The sequence below is a fragment of the Macrotis lagotis genome, chromosome X, assembly GCF_037893015.1.
Source record: "Macrotis lagotis isolate mMagLag1 chromosome X, bilby.v1.9.chrom.fasta, whole genome shotgun sequence".
NCBI lineage: Eukaryota > Metazoa > Chordata > Mammalia > Peramelemorphia > Peramelidae > Macrotis > Macrotis lagotis.
The window spans coordinates 96707402-96721769 of NC_133666.1; the positions used below are offsets into that span (position 1 = coordinate 96707402).

General features: G+C 36.3%; 1 protein-coding gene across 1 annotated transcript in view; it reads left to right on the plus strand.

Moving 5' to 3' along the window:
• The window catches only part of SNX30 (sorting nexin family member 30), a 196851-nt gene that overhangs the window by 161984 nt on the left and 20499 nt on the right, over positions 1-14368 (plus strand). Inside the window, exon 7 of the mRNA XM_074202797.1 lies at positions 5061-5147. Within this exon, the coding sequence (XP_074058898.1) occupies positions 5061-5147 (87 nt within the window). The remainder of the gene's footprint in view (positions 1-5060; positions 5148-14368) is intronic.

Consider the following 14368-nt stretch of genomic DNA (forward strand, 5'->3'; position numbering starts at 1 on the left):
CCTTGTAACAGATAAGAGTAGTCTCATTTTCACATTGGCTAGAACTGAAAAATATTTCTCATTCTGTACCACCCTCACCCTTTCTACCCCACTAGTTATGTCATCTCTGTTTTGGGAAGTAGGTTATTGCTACTCTGGTAATCAAGGTTGATCAGAGTTTTTAAGTGTTTCACAATTGTTTGTCATTACAATAGTATTATCATCATATTCTGGTTCTACTTACTTTACTTGACTTCATTCCCTACAATTCTCTCCAGGTTTTTCTAAAGCTATCTTTAGTCATTTCTTACAATTCTTACGATTTCTTACAATTCAATACAATAGTATTCAATCACATCTGTCTTAATTTATTCAGTCATTTCCCAATTGATGAACAGCTCCTTAGTTTCCATTTCTTTGCTACTACAAAAAAAAGAACTGCTCTAAGTGTTTTAGCTTATACATGAGTACTTTTTGTTGTTTTTTTTTTATCTTTTTTGGAGATAAAGGCTGAAAAATGTTATTACCCGATCAAAACATTTACACAATTGAATATCATTGAGAACATAGTTCCAAATTACTTTCTGGAATGACTGTTCCACTTGTGTCTGCACTACCTTCCCCAATTTATCATGAACTTTTCCTTTAGCTTTTTAAATAATGAGACCACTAAGCAAAACCAACTTCCACAATGATTTATTTGACAGTGTATACAACATTGAATAAAGTAGTTTTGCTATAAATATTTACTGAAGGAAAACCTCTCACTTTTCCCACTTTATATTCTAGGGTAAATAATATAATTAGAACCTCTTGGTGAATATTGTCTACATTATAAAGTGTGTTTTGCAGACTGGCATTAATGTTTGCATGTCCCTTGAAAGTGCAGTTGGTGAGATATGCCATTGCTAATAACTGCTTTTAGATAGTGAATTGATTTCTGATCTAAAAAGAAGTATATCCTTACTTCTTGGTAAGAAATGGGGGGCAGAGGGGTACCACAGGCAATGAGGATGATTGAATTAATTTTGGGGTGTACTTTGTGCAAAGCCCTGGAAATACAAATAGAAAGGTTAGAAGGGTCCCATTCCCAAAGAACTCAGCCTTCCCTTTATAGCCTTTCTATGCAGCCTTTTTACCCCATCTCTCATCTGTTCTCTGGAACCCAGACTAGTCACATAATCAGATTTCTTCTAGTGTTTTCATTTATGTTATCACAGTTGTGAATACATTTCTCTTGTTCTACTTTATTTACTTTTCTCAGCTGGCTCTCTCTACAGCTCTTTAAAATGTTAAGAACATTCTATTACATTCAAATTTGACACCAATTTTGTTTCTACTTTTTTTACTTTCACAAAAATAGTGATTTTGATGTCTGTGGGAATTATCTGTCTTGTGAAATATAGGAAATCACTGGGTCAGAGGGCTTTGAACCCAATTGTAGCTTTTCTCTCATAATAATTTATTACTTTTCAGCATGGTTGACCTGATTTCAACTCTACCCAAAGCATAGTGGTGCTGAGCACAGGATAAGTGCTGAATAAATTCCTGCTTTTTGAGTGTGCAGTAACAATATTATCTGATCCTCAGTATTCCAGTCATGTAATCCAGTTCTTCTGGGTTAAGAGATAGGTCCTCGCCATGAGTCAGTGTTTGACAGATAGGCAAAAATGCTAGTTTTTTATTTTACTTTTATTTTTTATAAAGAATCTTTTGTTATAGCTTTTGTAGGAACAGGATAGTACAGGGATTCATTGCCAACTTTGGGATTGAAAAATCAATTGTTCACAGCCCTGGAGTCAGGAGGACCTGAGTTCAAATTTGACCTCAGACACTTAATTACTCAGCTGTGTGACCTTGGGCAAATCACTTAACCCCACTGTCTTGCAAAAATCAATGCAAAAAAAAAAGATAAAGGAAAGAGTTTAAAAATAAATTTATGCATTTCAAAAAAAAAGAAAACTCAGTTCTCTGTGATTATCAAGGATGATTCTGATGTCCAAGATATACAGGAAACTCATAATGAACATTTAAAATATGAATATTAAAAACTGAAAATCAGTCCCCAATAGACAATTGAATAAATTCCCCAATAGAAATAAGTCAACAATTATCAAAAGATGATTTGTAACCTATGGTTCCAAATCACTAATAATAAGAAAAATATAAAGCAACAATCTAAGGTTTCATTTCCACTCAACAGATATGCAAAAATGACAAAAGATGGTAATAGTTAATGTTGGAGAAAATACAGGAATATTAATGCATTATTGGAGCTATCTGGTGGACCAGTCATTCTGGAAAAAAATTTGGAACTGTGTAAACAAAGTGATTAAAATGGCCTGGGGAACTGCTGGTAGAGGGAATTATCTACCAATGAAAGATGGTACTTTTCCTGCAACTTTTAGTCTTAAAGAGCTGTCTAGAGCATTAAGAGGCCCTGAGAAGTTAAATGACTTGCCCGGGGTCACACAATCAGCCTGTGTCCTAGTTGAAACTTAAACCCAAATCTTGCTGTTCTTCTATCACTATGCTATGCTTCTTTGTATCTTGGATATCAGATCTTTATTGTTCAGTCATGTCTAACTCTAGATGCATCCATAGATTTTAGATTAAGTGATTTGCCCAGAGTAACACAGCTAGTTTGTGACTAAGACTGGATTTGAACTTAGATCTTTCTGACAATAGGCCCATAGCTATCAGACCTTTATTTTATTTTTTTGAAACTGCTCTCTTCAAAGTTACTAATGATGTCTTAGCTGCCAAAACCAATGTTCATTCTCTTTGACTCTGTTGTCTTTGGCATGTTGATCATTCCTGCCTGATACTCTCTTCTCCCTAGTCTTGGCTGGCCTCCTTATCAAACCAGAATGTAGGCTCACTAAGAGAATGTCATTAGATTACCAGTCTAGTAGTTTCTTTGAAAAAAAGTTGGCTTTTTTTGAATCGCCAGGTTCGATTCAAGGCATTTGAAGTTACTCTTGCTACTGAGACTATTGAAGGACATCTTCCAAATTATAAGGAAACTAATGTCTGTGTTGACTGAGGGAGTATCAATACCCAAACAGCACTGACTTAAGAAATATTTGTTAAGGGTTTATAAGGCCCTTAGGATCAGAGACCTTGTCTTATCCAAACATTTGTCTCTCTTCCCCACCCTGGTCCTTAGCATATGTGTTATGCTCACACAGCTAAAGGTGTGTTGGTTAAGTGAGAAAAGGACTCTGTACATTTTAAAATGATGCATAAATGTGAATGGTTGTTAATAAATCAGAGAGATCTGCATTTAGTGATCCAGGAGATGATGATTATTTAGATAATGTCCTCATTATACCTCATGTATTAAATCTGTCGACTTATGAGTACGTATTCATATAAGATGACAGGATTCCATTTGCTATAGACAGCTATTATCTCTGGGGTGGCATTAATTTATTGGTTTAACCATGAACTCCTTGAGAACTGGATGTAAGCAGTTTTCAGACCCTGTTTCCCACTTAGGACTTGTCAGCTTAGGGTATTTGATACTGCCATTGCTGCTCTAGCTTCTCCAGTAACAATCTCACTTTGTGGTTATAGTACAAGATGAAGAGAACCAATTCTGCATCCTGGCTGGCTCATTCTATAAAATTTAGGATCCAGCTTTGTGGAATTGTCTCAGTTCATCCTGGAGATAAATAGCTGAGGAATACTTTGGGAGTTATGTACTATCTTGTAAAAGACCGGATATACCGAGGTTGATTTATATGTTTTGTTGTGTGGGGTGGTAAGAAAAGTCTATTCATTTGGGTTTTTTAATCCATAGTTCAAAGATCCTGCCTTACAGATGAACCTGTCACATCCTTTGACCTCTACCTTGGTGCTCCTATTCCTTTTCTCTTTTCTTCATTGTTATGAAATGCCAATAGACTCAATCAGAATGTGTCATATAATGGAACAGTGACTCATATTTTTAACAGAAAGGGATTAAATACCTAATATGATCCAGGCACTCTTCTAAGGGCTTTAAAAATATTCTCTATTTTGAACATTGGAAAAGCCAGGTTGTTGCCTCATTTGTGCTTTTTAATGGCTAAGTGACTTGGGCTATGCCATTTCACTTTGATGAGTTCGTTCCCCAACTTAACAATACCTGTTCCACTAAACTGTAATAAGAGTCCAATGAGATGATGCTGATGAAAAACCTTTGGTAGCTGTGAAGACCAAATATATTTGTATGCTGCATTTCTTATTGTTACTCTCTACCTCAGTACCATGGCCAACTGCTCTCCCTTGAAATCTCAGGGCTTTTCCTGCCTGGCACCTTGATGCATAACTCTTAGAACAGTTGCATCCCCAAAAAGCTACTTTGGGACTTCTTATGAAGAGTCAGACATGACGGAAAAAAGACTAAATTAAATTGATTCCAAGATCTGCCCAGATCTTTTGAATACCAGTTTCATATCACCAACTGGGAGGGTGAAACAATCCTGGGAAACAGGTGAAATTATCACTCCCATTTTTTTGCTGAAGAAACTGAGGCAAACAGAGGGTAGGTGATTTCTCCAGTCACAGAACTAGTAAGTGTCTGAGCCTGGATTTGAACTTCCTGATTCCAGTGTTCTTTTTCACCATGCCACCTGGCTGCTCCAACAATCATTTGGACAGTCATGCTGGAGATTTCAAACTAGATATCCCATGAGCATCTAAAACCCCTCATCTGACCCCTAAAGAATGATAGAACTTTGGGTTTGTGGTTTGTTTGTTTGTTTTTTTGGCAAAGCGATGGGTTAAGTGATTCGCTAAGGTCACACAGCTAGGTGTCTTGAGGCCGGATTTGAACTCAGGTCCTCCTGACTTGAGAGCCGATGCTCTATCTACTAAGCCACCTGGCTGTCCACTGATGGAACTTTGTACTTAGTCCCAGGACAAAGAAAAGTAATTCACCTGTTTGACTCTCAAAACCTTTCAGGAGCTGAGATATAATGATCCTGGTAACAAGGGACTGAGGAGGGGAAAGGATTTGATGCTGTATGATCTTTTATGTATTTTTGTTTGTTTATTTGTATTTTTCTCTATCTCCTATTTTCCCTCCCCCATAGAATGTATTAAAGAAGAGAGACCAAGTCCAAGGAGAATATGAAGCAAAATTGGAAGCTCTTGCTTTGAAAAAGGAAGAGCGCCCCAAGGTGAGTCAGACCTGCAAAAGAAAAACAAATAGACCTAGGGGAGAGAACAACTTGATTTTTCCAATCACTGATTTTTGGTGGCAATTTGGATATCTTTCTTTGCCTATAGATGCTACTTGAAAATGCCAAGAGGGCATTTCCCCTCTGAACTTGACCACTAAATGCTCGTTGTTGGGTTTCACCCCACTCAGCCACGTCCTGACCTTCCTAACATTTTCACTTCTAACATTCTTTACTTTTTCAGCCTTAGTTCAACAGGTTCCTCTTCTAGGTTCTTTTAACAGCTTCTAATCTCTGCAGCAAGTGAAGTTAAATATATTAGGCAGAGAGGAAGGCAAGTCCAGCTGAATATGTGAATTTTTCATCAGAGTCAAGAAAAATATTTCCTGCACATTTTGTTTGGCAGTAGTGTTGCAGAGGGATGCTTAAAAAAAAAACAGCTGGAGAAGAAAGAGCGGATGCCACAGAGTCAGGCCGGAGCTGCTGCTGTCGCCATGACCCACGGTAACCAGCACAAGCTTGCCCACCAGAAGAACATGAAAAACCAAAGCAACTCAGGCAAGGGAAAATGCCAGGATGACAGGCTCTCTGCTGCTGCCCAAAAGCAGAGGGACTCGAAGATCATGCAACAGAAGCAGAAAAAGGCCAATGAGAAGAAAGAAAAGTCCAAGTAACTCTATGGCTCATGCCCGTATCTCTTGCCTGTTGACCGTGTGCCCAGATCCAGTCCCATCATGCTCTCGCCTCCTCCTGTAGTGCTCACAGGTCCCAGAACTGATGGCATTCCCTTTGCCCTGTGTCTGCAGTGGGTTCTCTCTGTGCATCCTTCCCCCCAGGCAGCCTTGCTCTTCTCCAGGGCATTCCTGGGGATGAGGGGGCTACCCTCTCCCAGTGTTTTTTATTCCTATGGGACTTATCCCAGAGTATTAAAAGTAGCTTTGTAATTCCTCTGAAAAAAAACAGCTGGGTGGGCATCTATTTCATAGAAACTGTCACTAGAACATTTACTCCTGTGCCTCATTTCTCTCATTGGCTACTCTCTAGTCACATACCAGGAGAGGAAGTAATCCTGGTTGTTCTCTAAATGTTTTACTTTCCATATTTTTTATTTTTAATTTAATTTAATTTCTTATTTTTTTAATCTCTTGATCCTCTCACAAACCATTATAAGGCAAGCAAATTCAATATAATCTTACATAAATGCATGTGTGTACACATGTGTGTATGTAGACATATGTACATATGTCTATGTCTGATGTGTATGTATCTGGAAGGTGACACAGTATCCTAGCATTAAGTGCTTTGTTAATAATGATTGACCACACCCTGGTGTTGAATTTTCGCACTACAGTTCTTTCATCAATCCCATAGCAGTCACACCAGGTTTTAGTAGGATTTTATATGATTTAATACATATGCTGTAAAATGACAATGGATGAGGAAATATGCTTGTTTTAAGATGAGGATTTTCAATTCTCAGCCAGAGAACTTCTAAAAATTAATGAATATTTCTGTGTAATTGGTTTCTTCAGTAATTCTAAGTAATTAATTTTCTAAATTTTAAAACATCATGAGAAGTGATCTATAAGATTTACCAAATTGCCAGAGGGGTCCAGGAACATAAAAATGTGAACATAAAAATGTTAAGACCTTCCACTTTAAGGAATCAGCCTTTTACCAGTTGTGAGGTTATAAGGGGAAAAGATGTTGATTAGTTTTACATGATTGTCATACTGGGTTTCTCTGTGATACTGCAAGTAACTTGATGCCATCCAGGCTATTCCTTCAATAGTCTCTATCAATTAATATTGCCTCAGACTGTTTCTATGAGAAGAAATAAAGTGTCAATAAAAATCAATGTCAATCAAAAACCCAAACCTCAGACTGCTTTTATGAGATGAGATCAAATGTCAGTAAAAGACCCTCCTAATAACTTGGTTTTGAATCTGAGAATCATCTAACTTAAAGATTCAGCATTATTCTTCAGAGAGGCAAGTGCAGATTGCCTAGAACATAAAGAGCAATTTCCCATTTCTAAGAAAACTGGTTTAAGTGTTTTGAAAATCCTCAAGGTTGTTGCTCAGCAGGGTATCAAGTGAAACATTAAAAGCTAAACATGTTGGGGCAGCTAGGTGGCACAGTGCATAGAACACCGGCCCTGGAGTCAGGAGTACCTGAGTTCAAATCCAGCTTCAGACACTTAATAACTACCTAGCTGTGTGACCTTGGGCAAGCTACTTAACCCCATTTGCCTTACCAAAAAAAGCCTAACAAAAAGCTAAACATGTTACATCGCTTCTACTTTTTTAACAAAAAACATCATAAAATCAGAATTATATACTTTTGTCTGTTGTAATCAGTTATCAGACACTTATTAAGTCCCTGCTATATGTCTGCCACTATGCTAATTTCTGAGAATAAAAAGACAAAAGTGAAAAGCTTCCCTCAAGATGCTTATAGGGAGATGACATAGAAATATAGCATAATAACAAAATCTAGGCAAAATGAGGGAAATCACTACCATCTGGTGAGTTCAGAAAAGACTTCATACAGAAGCTGATGATTGAGCTGCATGTGGAAGGAAACTAGGAATTCCAAGAAGCAGGGGTGAATAGGTTGCCTTTAAGGCAGAGAGACAGACAATTCAAAGCACATGGGGATGGGCATTGTGGGAGGTGGTGAAGAAGTAGGCCAGTGTGACTAGGCCATCAAATTCTTGGATGGAAGTAAGATGCAAGAAGACTGAGAAGGTCTTCCAGGTTATGTTCTTATTGGGAAAATCCTTGAGTTTTATTTAATTTTTAAGAAGCAGGAGGACATGGTCAGATGTGCTTTGTAGGAAAAATCAATTTGGTGGCTATGTGGAGGATGGGTTGGCAGAGATGTGAGTTAGGAAGATCAAATACTTCTAATAAATGGTTTTAATAACTAATTGGATATGTGGGGGTTAGGGTAAAGAGTTATGTTTGTTTGGAACATGGAGTTTTAGATGCCCATGTTATATCTGGCTTTACTGCCCAATTGACAGTTGTGGCAACCATGTGGCATGGTGGATAGAGCACTGGAGTCAGGAAGACCTGAGTTCAAATCTAGCCCCAGACACTTAGCACCTTGTAACCCTGGACAAATCACTTAACAGCTGTTTGCTTCAGTTTCATCATCTGTTAAATGGGGGTAATAGTAGCCCCTGCCTCTCAGAGTTGTTATGAGAATCAAATAAGATCATATTTATAAAGTGCTTAGCACAATGTCTATAACATAGAAGGAACATAAAAATATTGACTGTTTCCCTCTCTCTACCCTCCCAGTTGGTGATACGGGACTGGCGTTCAGTAGAGAGATTAGGCTGCATATAGAGTTCTGGGAATCATCAGTATTTCAGTCATTTTTAAAGTCATATCCAACTCTTCTTTGACCCTGTTTTAGATTCTCTTGGTAAAGATTTTTTGGGATAATTTGCCATTTCCTTCTCCAGCTCATTTTACAATTGAGGAAACTGAGGCAAACAGGGTTAAATGAGTTGCCCCAGATGATACCGCTAGTAAGTGTCTGGGGCTGGATTTGAACTCAGGAAAATGAATCTTCCTGACTTCAGGTCTAGCACTCTGTCCACTGTGCTACCTAGTTGCCCCTCAAGCATCTGTGTAGAGAATGTGATTGAACCCATGGAAGCTCATAAAGTCATTAGGTGACAAAAAAGAAAAGAATAACTGAACAAAGCCTTGGGGAACATACACAATTAGTGTTTGTGTGTGTGTGTGTGTGATTGAATGATAAATTAGCAAAAATGGATTTATCAAGTACATAGGAAAAGAAAACAAGAGAGAACAGTAGGACATCTATAAGAGAGAGAGTGTGTCCAGGAGGAGAGGATGAGAAACAGTGTCAAGAGTTGCTGAGAGGTCAAGAAGAGTGAGGATTGAGATGAGGCAATCCAGAAGAGACTGGTAACTTTTGACAGACTAGGCTGCTGAGTGATAAAGTCAGAAGTCAGATTGGCAGGTTTTAGAAGAAATTGAGAATGGGGGAAGTAGAAGCACCAAGAAGAGATAGCCCTTCACAAAGAAATGAAGAAATGCTTGTGGGGCTGATAGAATCTAGTTTTACCTTTTAGGTTTGGGATTTTCTTGGGGGTTTTTTGTGTTTGTTTTTAATGGTGGAGAGACTTGTACATATTTAAAGGTAAAAGATAAAAATAAATGGGGAAAGATTTAAAATTAGAGAGAAATGGAAGATGACAGGAGATTGGGTCCAAAGTTGCACGTAAAAGAACTAGCCTTGAAGACAAGGGCTTGCTTTCCTTTTGATTTCTTCTGCCATTCTTTAATATTGAGTTTAAATAACCCAGATTTTTGAGACTTACGATAAACTTATTTTTTGAACTAAGGCTAAATCTAAATTTATTTTTTACTTTTGTGGAGTTGTTAACTTTCTTGTTTTTGTCTCAGGAAAGGGACAGGAGAGAAAAATGAGGAAGACCACCAGGAAATTTCTTCCAGATAATGGAAATGAACATTGGTCGGTTTGGGTTTGCAGCCCAGAAAAGACTTTCTGGGTTGGAGGGGAGGGAGTAGAAGAGAATTTAATAGACATTCTCAAATATTTTTAAATTATCAATTTTGCATTTTATAATGCTCTCTTATCTCTTCTTTGATCATAAACTATTCCCTCTTTCCATAGATCTGACAAACCATTTCTTGTTCTCTTAATTGACTTAGGGTATCACCTTTTATGTCTAAATCCTGTACCCATTTCTACTTTATTGATATTGGGTGGTGAGATAATGGTCTATATCTAGTTTCTGCCATACTATCTTCCAGTTTTCCCAGCAATTTTTTATCAGAGAATGAGTTCTTATCCCAGAAGCTGGGATTTTTTGGGGGTTTATCAAACAATATTAAGTGTGTGTGTTTGTGTGTGTGTGTGTGTGTGTGTGTGTGTGTGTGTGTGTGTGTGTGTGTATGGAGAGAGAGAGAGAGAGAGAGAGAGAGAGAGATTGATTTCTATAGTCATTTACCTCTGTTTTTTCCCATTTAATCTATTTCACTGATCCACCACTCTTATTTCTTAGCCAGTACCAAACATGATGCTTTGAATTATAATTTTAGATCTAGTATGGCTAGGTCATCTTCATTTACATTTTTCTCATTAATTCCCCTGATATTCTTAACCTTTTGTTCTTGATATGAATTTAGTTACTATTTGTTCTTAGGTCAGTAAAGCAATTTTTGGAAGTTTGATTGATATGGCATTGAGTAAGTAATTTAATTTAGATTAGAATTGTCATTTTTATTACATTAGTGTGGCCTGCCCATGAGTAATTAATATTTGCTCAGTTATTTAGATCTTATTTTATTTGTGTGAAAAATGATTTATGATTGTTTTCATAGTTCTGAATCTGCCAGAGTCAGATGCACTCCCAAGTATTTTATGTTATCTACAGTTACTTTAAATGGAATTTTCTTTCTATCTTTTTCTGCTGTTTCTTGATCATAATATATAGAAATGCTGATAATATATATGAACTTATTTTACTAAAGTTGCTAATTGTTCCAAATAGTTTTTAGATGATTTTCTAGAATTCTCTAAGTATACCACCATAGCATCTGTAAAGAGTGAGTTTTGTTTCTTCATTACATATTCCAATATTTCCAATACAATATTGAATAATAGTGGTGATAACAGGCAACCTGGTTTCATCTCTGATCTTATTGGAAATGCTTCTAGTTTACATTCATTATATATAATACTTGGTGATGGTTTTAGATAGATACTACTTATCATTTTAAAGAACACTCCATTTGTTCCTATGTTCTCTAGTTCTGTTTTTTTTTTTTTTTGACAAGGCAATGGGGTTAAGTGACTTGCCCAAGGCCACACAGCTAGGTAATTATTAAGTGTCTGAGGCCGAATTTGAACTCAGGTCCTCCTGACTCCAGGGCCAGTGTTCTATCCACTGTGCCACTTAGCTGCCCCTCTCTAGTGTTTTTTTACTGGAAATGGGTGCTGTATTTTGTCAAAAGTTTTTTCAAGAAACATTGAAAAAAATCATGATTTCTCTTAGGTTCTTTAATGGTATGGTCAATTATGCTGATAGTTTTACTAATATTGAACTAACCCTGCATTCTTGCTATAAATCTTGAGTAAGTAATTTAATTTAGATAGTTATTCTAGTGATAACTTGCTGTAATTGCTTTACTTATATTTTATTTAAAATTTTTGCATTTTATTCATTAGAGAAATGGGTCTAGGGGCGGCTAGGTGGCGTAGTGGATAAAGCACTGGCCCTGGAGTCAGGAGTACCTGGGTTCAAATCCGGTCTCAGACACTTAATAATTGCCTAGCTGTGTGGCCTTGGGCAAGCCACTTGACCCCATTTGCCTTGCAAAAAACCTAAAAAAAAATTCCTTTGAGAAATGGGTCTATAATTTTCTTTCATTGTTTTGACTTTTCCTGGATTAGGCATCAGGCATCAGCACCACATTGTTGTCATAGAAGGAATTTTGCAGGACTCCATTTTCACCTATTTTTTTCAAATAGTTTATATAGAATTGGAATTAATTGTTCTTTAAAAGTCTGTTAGGATTCACTGGTGAATCCATCTGACCCTGGAGATTTTTTCCTAAGGAGCTCATTGATAACTTGTTCAATTTCTTTTTCTGAAATAGAGTTATTTAAGTATTTCATTTCCTCTTCTTTTAATCTGGGCAATTTATATATTTTTAAGTATTCATCCATTTGACTTAAATGGTCAAATTTATTGACATACAGTTGGGCAAAATAGTTCCAAATCATCTTTAATTTCCTCCTTGTTGGTGGTGAATTCACAGTGGTAAATTTAGTTTCCTTCATTCTTTTTTAAATCAAATTAGCCAAATGTTTATCTTTTTATTGGGGTTTTTTTTTTTCATAAAAACCAACTCTTGAGTTTTATTTATTAGGTCAATAATTTTCTTACTTTTTATTTTATTGATCTCTTTGATTTTTAAATTTTCTAATTTGGTATTTAATTGAGGATTTTTAATTTGTTCTTTCTCTAGCTTTTTTAACTGTATTGTTCTTTCTCTCTTATTTTATTCATGTAAGCATTCAGAGATAAAACATTTCTCCTAATGACTGCTTTTTGTCATTGTCTTGCATAAAATCATTATTTCCATAATTTGTTGTTTGATCCATATTCTTTAAAATTATTTATTTAGTTTCTAATTCATTTTAGGTCTATCTCTCCATGACTTTTATTGCACATGATTTTTATTGCATCTGAAAAGGATGCATTTAATATTTCTGCCTTTTTGCATTTGATTATGAGGTTTTTATTCCCTAATATGTGGTCATGTTTTATGTAGTGCCATGTACCTGTTCAGTTTTCTCCAAAGAGGTCTAACTTTTCTAACATTCTGTTTACCTCCTTAACTTCTTTATTCTTTATTTTATGGTTAGATTTATCTAATTTTGAGAGAGGTAGGTTGAGGTTCCCTACCAGTATAGTTTTGATGTCCTTGTCTTCCTGTAACACATTTTTCTTCTCCTCTAAAAATTTGAATGCTATACCGCTTGGTGCATATGTGTTTAGAAATTGCTTTGTCTAAGATAAAGATTACAATCCCTGCTTTTTTCACTTCAGTTGAAGCATAACATTCTGTTCCAGTCTTTTACCTTTACTCTGTATATATCTCTCTGCTTCAAACGTGTTTCTTGTAAACAACATTTGTAGAATCCTGGTGTTAATTCATTCACTATATGCTTCCATTTTATGGAAGCATTCATTCTATTCACATTCAGAGTTTTAATTACTAACTTTTTATTTCCTATCTCCCCTCCGCTTGTACTCTTTTTCCTCTTTTCACCCTATCCACACCAGTGTTTTGCTTCTCCCTCAGTCTGTCCTCTCCTTTTATCAGCCACCCTTTCTTTTTTCCCTTCTTCCTTCCCTCTCTTCTATCAATCCCTTCTTCACTTCCCTTTTCCCACTTTACCCTCCTAATACCTGAAGGGTAAGATAAATTTCTAAGTAAATGTGTTATTCCCTCTTTAAGCCAAATCAAATGAGAGTAAGATTCAAGCCATTCTCACCCCCTTCCTTTCTTTCCCTCTCCTAATAGGTCTTTTGCACCTCTTCATGTGATGATAATTATCTCATTCTGCCTCCCCTTCCTCCCATCTCATTACAATTCCCTTTTTTTAATGTCTTAATTTTTTTAAATCATTCCATAAAAATCAACTTATGTCCATACCTTAACCCAAGTACATTCCATCTATGGGAATTAAGGATCTTCCTCCCATGTAGGGATGTAAACAATTTAATCTTATTAAATAGCAATCTTTTTCTTTTCCCCTGTTTACTTTTTCATGTATCTCTTGAGTCTTCAGTTTGAAGTTCAAATTTTTCTGTTCAACTCATCAAGAAAGTTTGAAAGTCACCTATTTCATTAAATGTCCATATTAAGAAATATAATCAGAGAAAAGTTCACATTTTCATCAAACCTAGGATTGAAGCAAAATGTCTTTTAAAAAATGCCTTTGAAATCCCCAGACTAAGGAGGGAGAGGAACAAATATACAAAATGAACATAGGTTTAATTAGTGCTTCTTTGCAAAGCTTCATACCAAGTACTACAAGTCTGAGGTGTCAAAAATAGATGGGGTTCCTTAGACATGGCAGATGTAGCAAAATTTTTAATTTTGGGGAATTAAGTATCATCAGAGAAGAATCCCAAGTGGAGGAAAGGAGGTGATCATATTACAGACATAGAACTGGGCAAATGACTAAGCTTTATGCTTAAATTAATAAACATATTTTTGTTGAAATCAGAATAAGGAAAACAAAATCGATGTGAAGAAATGGGCATATTGCAGAAAAGGAGATTTGAAGCATGACACTAAGTATTTGATTAATTTCTGCCATTTTGTAACTCAGGATATTCTAATCACAAAAAAACTGATAGGTTCCTTGTATTCTTTCTGATTACAATGTAAGAATACTAAAATGTAGGTCAGATAACCAGAGAAAATGTTGTGGGCTAATGACCTTGGAGCTCCTGTGCTCAACAAGACTGACATGATGTGATGGACATCTCAAAGGGTTGAGTTGAGATCCAAGATGAGTCATTCCTTTTCTTTCCATTCATCCCACAGAGGAAAGCAAGAAAGGTAGCTGGGATAGTAAAGCAAGAAGGGAATGAGAAAAGAAGGGAATTATTTCTTGCTAGGAACAATAAGCTT